The sequence below is a fragment of the Pipistrellus kuhlii genome, unplaced genomic scaffold (assembly GCF_014108245.1).
Source record: "Pipistrellus kuhlii isolate mPipKuh1 unplaced genomic scaffold, mPipKuh1.p scaffold_m20_p_1, whole genome shotgun sequence".
NCBI lineage: Eukaryota > Metazoa > Chordata > Mammalia > Chiroptera > Vespertilionidae > Pipistrellus > Pipistrellus kuhlii.
In genome coordinates, this window is record NW_023425404.1 from 93,731,839 (window position 1) to 93,740,248 (window position 8,410).

Genomic DNA, 8,410 nt, shown 5'->3' on the forward strand with positions numbered 1-8,410 from the left:
TGTAGGGGGTAAGTAGATGTGAGAGGATGTGAAACTCATCCACATAGGCAGGGAACCATAGGGCTTACCCACACCCAGCCCTACCACTACCACCAAGAGGGGAAAAAATAAAGAGAAGGAGCTTGACTCATCCTCCAGTTGCCTGGGGGGAACCAGGCAGTTGAGTTGATTTCATTTCTTCTTTGATTTGAACTCTGTGGCTGGCTTCTCTTTGAGCTTACAGGTAGCTGCAGGGCCTGAGGCTTTCCAACCTCAAGACCAATTTCTTCTCTCCCTCTGCTTCACAGGCCTAGCCTAGGGCTGCCTTGGGCAGAAACTATCTTTCAGAAGAGGCAAAGAATCCAACTGGTTGGTTTTTATTCTCCCCAGAGGCAGAAAGAAGTGTCCTTCTCCTCTCCAAGGTGCCATGAACTATTCTGCCTGTTTCCCAGGTGGAAAGGATGAGGCCTGAGGGGCATTTAGTGAGCATTTTTTCCTTCCTATTTTTCTAAACCCCACAACACAACGTAGTGCATTGCATCAGAACCATAGGATCCATCAGCCTGGCCAGCAGGACAAGGGCAGAAGTGGTTGGCAGTGTCTTCTCTATGGGGAAGGTTAGGTGCAAAGGCTCAGAGGTGGCTTGGCAAAGATCCTAAAATTGGATTGGGGTTCCAATATCACCAACTTGAGCAGAATAAAAATGGGCAATGATATACGGAGGCATAGAACACAGTGGTATAACACACAAGGCCAACAGGTGAGGTCATGACCCAAATCCACACAGATTTACCTGTGTGACAAAATAGTGTAAGCCACTGAAATTTGGGGAGCTTTTTTGTTTTGTTTAGTTACCACAGCATAATCTACCTATCCTGAATATACAAATGCCTATTAAGGAAATTTATCCTGAAGACCATGGGAAATAAATACACTCTCAGAATGGTAATGCCTGCACCCTAAATTGGGGGTTAAGAAGGTGACCTATCTCCCCTCTAGATTATAAAGTTATGAGTGCAGCAATATATTTGGATTTATTTATTTATTTATTTATTTATTTATTTATTACCACTGAGTATACCTGGGGCCTAGAACATGATCAAGTCTCATAAGAGATTTTTTTTTTCTTTCCTTCTGCCTCTGGTTTCTTGTCTTTCCAATTTATTTTTTCTGTGAACGCCATTTTTTTCCTCGTTCATGTTTTAATTTTGTCCACAGAAATTTACAAAGAGTCTGCTATGCCCTGGCAAGTGCTTTGCACGTTATCTCACTTTTTCACTAATCTTGACAAAGAGGCACTTACTCCATTTTCCAGAAGAGAAGTGTGAGCTTTGAAGCCTTTCCCTTTCCTTTCTATTTGCACCCTCCTTCATTCTTTCATCTCTATTGGGTACCTCATGGGGGCCAGAAGACAGTGCTAGAGAGGAAGAAGAATGCATGAATCTTGGACTGGTGGGCTGGCTGTCATGTCAGCAGATGAATGCTATCCAGTATAGTGCTTTACCAGAAATATGCAGAGTGCAATGCACATGGAGGACCCTTGAGCTTGGACTTAGGAAATGTCTCCAGGAAAACAAGGGTGGAAGTAGGATGGAGCTGTAGTTGGTTTGGCTCAGTGGATAGAGAATCACCCTGTGGACTGAAGGGCCTCGGGCTTGATTCTGGTCAAGAGCACATACCAGGGTTGTTGACTAGATGCTCAGTAGGGAGTTTTCAGGAAGCAGCTGATCAGTGATTCTCTCTCATCATTGATGTTTCTTTTCTTTTTTAGAAAATGAATATTCAGATTATTACAGGTGTTCCTCTTTTTCCCCCCCATAGCTCCCCTCCACCTGATTTTCCATCCCACCCCATGCCCTTACCCTCTGCCAGTGTCTTCATCCATAGGTGTAACATTTTTGTCCAATCTCTTCCCACACCTTTCACACACCCTTTCCACTGAGAATTGTCAGTCTGCTCCCTTTCTGTGTCCCTGATTATATTATATTCATCAGTCCGTTCTGTTCATCAGATTTTTTTATTCACTTGATTTTTAGATTCACTTGTGTGTTTTTTTGTGTGTTTTTTTTTTCTGATTTCAAGGCAAGGTTTACTGCTTTACTAAACAAACTTGATATTTGGTCTTAATAGAAAAATGACATCAGATACACCCTGACTATGTTTATCATTGGGGTAGCTCACAGTTTCTGCACAAAACATAGGTTTTTAGGAGCAGGGAGGCATGAAAATAAGCTATCTTACACTTTGGTACATCAGAAACACTTGTTTGAGTAATATTTTGCTTGAATTAAGCCCTTTAATATTCTTTAAGTGTAAAACTTCATAACGTGTCTTGGGGCTCTGACTCATATGTTTGATCTATATGACACCATACATGTCTTTGACTAGTGCACTTACTGTTATGTACAGAACTTAAAATGTGATGCTGTAGGTATGCCATTTGGTTTGATACGTGATATAAACTATTCAATGTTGTATATAAAATCAAGGAAATGTTTTTTTTTTGTGTGAACGATTTCTACTGAGAATGTATTTAAATTAAAATAATTAAAAATAAACAGCATTAAGCAGTGATCTGTTAATGGGACAGGTCAGTAGCCAGGTGCATGACTAGCACTAAGAATAACTCTGCCACAGAGTTCAGAAGCATACATTTAAGAAGCATATTGTAAATAAGAAGGTGACAAACTTCACGATTAGAGTTGGAACTATGCAACTAGTTCATAAAAAAGAGCCATGTGCCCTATTGTAAAGGAAGGTCCCATTACAATGGCCCTTCACACAAAACACAGGTTTTTAGGGGCAGGGATTACATGATTACATGAAGATAGACCTCTCCTGTCTTAATCAATTCCAAGTCTCTTATGATCCAGACATGCTGGGATGGTAAGTTCAAATGCATTGGGTGTGAATTGCACCTTGAACTTGCACATCCCTTTTTCGGTTAAACCTTTTCACGTAGCTGCTGCTGCTCTGGAGCAGTCCATCTCCTGGCCGGAGCCGCCCTCTTAGGACCTGGAGCAGAGCTGTAGGGAGCTGCCGCCTCTTATGGTAGATGTGGCCCATCACAATATACCTGCTGCCGGGTTTCAACTCTGGGCATGTCTTGTTGCAGCTGGAGGAGTCCAGGGCTAAGAGGTGGACGCGGAAGAAAAAGCCGTCCGGGGTGATGTACAGGCGGTTCATCTTGTACAGCCCGTCCCGGTCCACCAGCAGCGTCACCAGCTGGATGCCCGGGCCCACCACGTCCACATCGTGCACGATGCCGTTCACTGCGAACTCGCTGGCGCAGGACTCGCGCTCGTCCAGCTCCACGCTGCAGGCGTGCGCACAGGGCTCAGCGCCGGGCTCCGCGTTGCCCCGGGGAGCGCGGGCGGCGCGGCAGCGCGCCTAGATTCACTTGTTGATAGGTTTGCATTTGATGTCATTTTGCTGTTCATAATTTTATCTTTACTTTTTTCTTCTTCCTCTTCTTAAATAATACCTTTCAGCATTTCATGTAATCCTGGTTTGGTGGTGATGGACCAAAGTGATGGACTTCTTTAGCTTTTTCTTGTCTGTGAAGGTCTTTATCTGACCTTCAATTCTGAATGATAGTTTTGTTGGCTGTAGGTTCTTGCTGTTCATCACTTTGAATATTTCTTGCCACTCCATTCTGGCCTACATAGTTTCTGTTGAGAAATCAGCTGACAGTCGTATGGGTACTCCCTTGTAGGTAACTGTTTTTCTCTTGCTTTCAAGATTCTCTCTTTGTCTTTTGCCCTTGGCATTTTAATTATGATGTGTCTTGGTGTGGTCCTCTTTGGATTCCTCTTGTTTGGGGTTCTGTGCGCCTTCTTTCACCAGGGAGGGAAAGTTTTCTGTCATTATTTCTTTTAATAGGTTTTCAATATTTTGCTCTATCTCTTCTTCTGGCACCCCCAAAATTCAGATGTTTATACACTTAAAGTTGTCCCAGAGGCTCCTTACACTATCTTCATATTTTTGGATTATTTTTTCTTTTTGTTTTCCTGGTTAGGTGTTTTTTGTTTCCTCAGGTTTCAGATCTTTGGTTTGATTCTTGGGTTATTTTGATCTACAGTTGAGTTTCTGTATATTCTTTATTTCAGACAGTGTATGCTTAATTTCTGTCCTTTTCCGTTTTTTAATATTTATTTATTTATTTATTTATTTATTTATTTATTTATTTTGCATTCTCATTAAGGTCCTTGAATGTCTCACTAAACTTCTCTATTAGTGTGATGTCTACAGAATATTGAGCTGAATGTAGAGCACTGCCAAGGAAGATGGCAAGGAGACTTGCTCATCATGATAACTCGAGGCTCAGGCTGAGAGAACAGCTACCACCTGGAACCTTGCCAGTCCCACACCAGCCTCGTGCATCTCTTACCTGCTCAACATGGAAATGACTTCTGCTCATAACTTATTGGCCAGAACTAGTCACATGGCCTCATCAACCAACTAGCAGAAGTCTATCATGTTCCTGGAAGGTAGGGGGCCAAAAGGATGTGGTGAGTAGATCTACCTGGTACCACAGGATACCCAGTATACCCAGACCAAGGAGCCTTAGAGGGAGTAGATGATGAGTAAATTTTTAATGAAATATTTTCTAGCCCCACTAGTCTTCCTAAAATAACTCTTGCTAAGGCACCAGTGACCTCCATGTTGCTACATCTGGTGGACACTTTTCAGTCCTCATCTCCCATAACACTGCACTTTCATTCTTTATATAAGCCTCTTGGCTTCAGATGCAATAATTATCAGACTTTCTTCCTACCTCTTATATGACTGCTTCTCTGCTCCTTCAAAACTTCCCCCTTCTCTATCTGCCCTTACATTTTAGGATGTCTCACAGCATGGACCTCTTCTCTCCTCATTAAACTCTTTTCTCAGCAGATTTCATCCACAATCTTGGCTTGAACTATCTTCTCAATTGTCACTGAACTTGCCTTTCTTTTTTTTTTTAGCACTATGCTCATGTATCTCACTGTCCACTTGAAATTTTTCAAGAATACTTCAACATCATCTCAAACTTAGTATATTAAAAATCAGAGCCATGACCTCTCTCCTTCTACTATGGTCCCTAAAGCTGGTCCTGCTTCCAGGGTTTCTTACCTCACTAAATGGTAACACAGTCCACCAGCTTCACAGTGCAAAAACCCTTGCCCTTTCTTCTCTCTCCAAATACCCTTTTGATTTAAATTCCTTACTGAACCCTATCAATTTTACTTCTCCAATATTATTCACACCATTCTCCACACTTCTTCATCCTTCTCCTTCAACACCAATTCCATTTCTTATATCTCCATCACTAGTCCCCATGGTCACCACAGAGTTCCATCTGATTTCTGTAAGTCCTCCCCTCCCTTAGTGATCTCTATGACCCGTCTAGTTCCACCATATGTTCTTCATGCTGCAATTATAGGAATTCTTTCAAAATGCAAATTTGAATACACAAATCTCTCCCCCAAACAGTTTAATAGCCTGCCATTGCTCTTAGGAAATAGATAAAACTCTCAAGCAATGTTGGGGAGCACACGAGACTAGGTTGAAAAGTTTGTAAGGAGGACATTCTGATAAAGGGGAAGTGTGTGGAAGGCTGCCTGCCCTATTTATCAGAATTCCAACTTAGGGGAGTGTCGAAGGAAGTGCCCCTAATTATCCCTTGACCTTCCCAACTACGTCTGTGTATGTGCAGACCTCTGAGTATTTACTGGAATCCTTATGCTTAATTCAGGGATGCCCATGTATACTCTCAAGATTGCTCACCCTACTGATTGTATCTAAAGATAAAAATTCCAATGAAGTCCTAATGAGGCTGCCCCATCACTTGGGCCAGGCTGTCCCTTAGCCTCTCTTTCACAGCAAAGATTGTGTCAGAGTAATCCATTCATTCACTGCTCAAGGTTTGCTGGTCAGTCCTGGCAATGCAAGACATACATAGTGCATGGTCAGGTCTCTGTTAGCTTTTCCTCTTACCTTACAACCATTACAGTGCATGGCACATAGTAGACACTTGGTAAATACATTTTTAATGGTATAAGAGAAATTAGCAACCAGTTCTGTGTCATTAGTCAGATTGCTTTTACTATTTAAAAGTAGCCTGGATGGCTTTTCTGGATACTGAGGCTGGTTCAGAGTCCCTTGGCAGGGCTGACAGGCACTGATGTTGAGTTCTGAGCAGCTGGCTCAAGTGCACATGGTGCACCTTTGATGTAGCCTCTGTTCAGATGGGAACCCAGGCTGTCTGAGCTAAGGTCCAAGAGCTTTGTGTCTTTGCTGTTCTGCCACTGCATGGGCAAAGAGGAAGTGTCAACATATCAGCCACTTGTATTACTCTCAGACTGCCTGATGGGGGACACAGAAGAAGTGGGGAGAAAGGCTGAAAGCTGAGGCAGACATACTCGTGTCCCCTTCCTTCATTCTGTGAGCTCCTTGAATTGGGGTAGGGGGTCCCTACAGGGTAGGCTCAGGAGCAATCTCTACTTCTGGGGCTGAGGGGTCAGCAGGCTCCCTGTGGTCTGAGGCCATCATCAGGAACCACGGCAGTCATTTGTCTTTTGTGGCTTTGAGATCTGGGTCAGAGGGTGTGGGATCCAGAGATCCCTTGGGCTACTGTGGAAAGATCTCAGCCTGTTGGGATGTAGAGGGTGCAGGAGGAATTCTGTGGAGCTAACGGGGTGGGGAGGGTGAATGCTAGGTCTCTAGAAAGAATGAGGACTCTGAGTGTGCAGAGGGTTTCATTTCACCTTCGCATGTCCTGAGGAAACTGGCTCCCATTACTTCCAGCTTACAGAGGAGGAAACTGAAGCTCAGAGAATGTAAAGGACTGGCCCGAAGTCCCATGGCTGTTGGTACCAGGCCTGCCTAATCTCCAAAGCCACTTTCTTTCCTATCCCAGGCCACCCGCCTGGATGTGGCAGCTCTTCCTCTTCTCTGAGGGGCCAAAAGGAAGAGCAAGTGAGAGGCGAGGTTGTCAGCTGCCTGTCAGCACCCCACAGGAAGGGTTTGCCCCATGGTTCAAGCCAGGGAACTGAGTGCAGTGGCTCCTCCTGAGGGGCAGGAGTGGGAGGGAGGGATGGAAGGAAGGATGCTGCAGCCCCTAGAAAGTAGCAAGGTGAAAGCTGCTACCACTCTGGGCCTGAAGGGGTGGGGAGGAACAGGGCTATGAGGACCTGTGAAGAACCAGACCCCTGCAGGAGGTGCTGTGGTCATAGAGGGTACAGGGACTGCCAGCAACATACAAGGTGTTTCCTTCACCTTCTCACCTCATCTGGGCCTCTCTCTGGCTGACTGCCCCCCTCAGAAATCAGCAAAGGAGCCTAAGAGGGTGCAATCCTAGAAACTAATCTCAGGGGAACAGAGCTGTGGGGCAGGGACAAATGGAGACTAGCCCCCATGGAGACCCAAGGGGAGGAGGAGGGGTTGTGAAAATAAAGACTTCACAGGGCCAGACACTCATGGGAGTGAGTCTGCATGCTGGTGTCTCCTTTTGTTCCTGCCCACCCCAATGGGAGGGCAGTCAGCTGGCCTGCCTCCCTCTGAAGCACTGGAAGTGTCTGCTCCATAGGCCTGTAGGTTCGTCCTGTGTGTGGTCCTAGACTGGTGCCTCCCAAGGCCAAGGCAGGGCGACATCCCACTGGGAGAGCCAAGACTGGGCCTCACTCACATGCTCTCCCAGGCCACTTCTTCACCCCCTTTCCCTCCCTCTCTTCCCCTCCCTCCCTCCCTCCCTCCCTTCCTCCCTACCTCCCTCCCTTGCTCCCTCTTTTTCTCCTTCCTTCTACCCTTACTGTCTCCCTTCTCCTCTCTGTCTGTCTCCTGTGTTTCTCTCTGGCTCCTCTCTGTCCCTCCTCCAGGCTTCTTCCCCTTTCTGACTTGGGGTGTCTGGCTGGCTGGGCAGGGGCTGAGGGGCTGGCGAGATGGCCTGGAAGCATCCTGAGTACAGCTTCCAGGGATGATGCTGCAGGGCCAGGCTGCTCCTCAGCCAGCAGGGCAGGGAAGGGAAACCACCTGTGGGTACTTGGTGAGAGCGGCCTTGGGGCAGGCTGGCCGGAGAAGCACAGGGAGCAGAAAGAAGACAACCTGGCCTCCGCTGTCCTGGAGGCAATTAATCTCAGAAACTGGGCTGCTCCTAGGCGGGGGCATTAAATACTTATGAATTAGTCAGTTCACAATGTTTTCTGAGCAATAAGTTTTCATGAAGTGAGTTTGGTGAGCGAGCAGGCTGCCCTGCCAGGGCCCGCTGCTTCATTAATCCACCTGAGTCCCTCTCACCACACTCTGATAATCACTTTGCCTTGATAGTGGAGAAGTAGAGAGAGGCCGCTCTGCATGGTAGTGAGGGGCTGGGGTGGAAGGGAGGCTGAAGAAGGGTAGGGAGGGATGGGGCTGATGGGGGGTGAGAGGTAAGTAGGAATGGGGGTAGAAA

General features: G+C 45.9%; 1 protein-coding gene across 2 annotated transcripts; it reads right to left on the reverse strand.

The window, feature by feature from the left end:
- Positions 1-2,485: 2,485 nt before the first annotated feature.
- Positions 2,486-3,282, reverse strand: LOC118729782 (UPF0450 protein C17orf58). 2 transcript variants are annotated; one of them, XM_036457237.2, is made up of 2 exons: positions 2,796-3,282; positions 2,486-2,742 (listed from the first exon to the last, which is right to left on the reverse strand). In XM_036457237.2, exon 1 carries the CDS (start codon positions 3,163-3,165, stop codon positions 2,872-2,874), a length of 294 nt encoding a protein of 97 aa, XP_036313130.1. In that variant the 5' UTR covers positions 3,166-3,282; the 3' UTR covers positions 2,486-2,742; positions 2,796-2,871. The 2 variants fall into 2 exon arrangements, with proteins under 2 accessions (XP_036313130.1, XP_036313121.1); XM_036457228.2 differs by having other exon boundaries at positions 2,486-2,754; positions 2,801-3,281.
- Between the last annotated feature and the right edge of the window lie 5,128 nt (positions 3,283-8,410).

What these genes read in the sequence shown, in the direction of transcription:
- LOC118729782 (XM_036457237.2), bottom strand. Translation starts at nt 3,165, where the DNA reads ATGAACCGCCTGTACATCACCCCGGACGGCTTTTTCTTCCGCGTCCAC.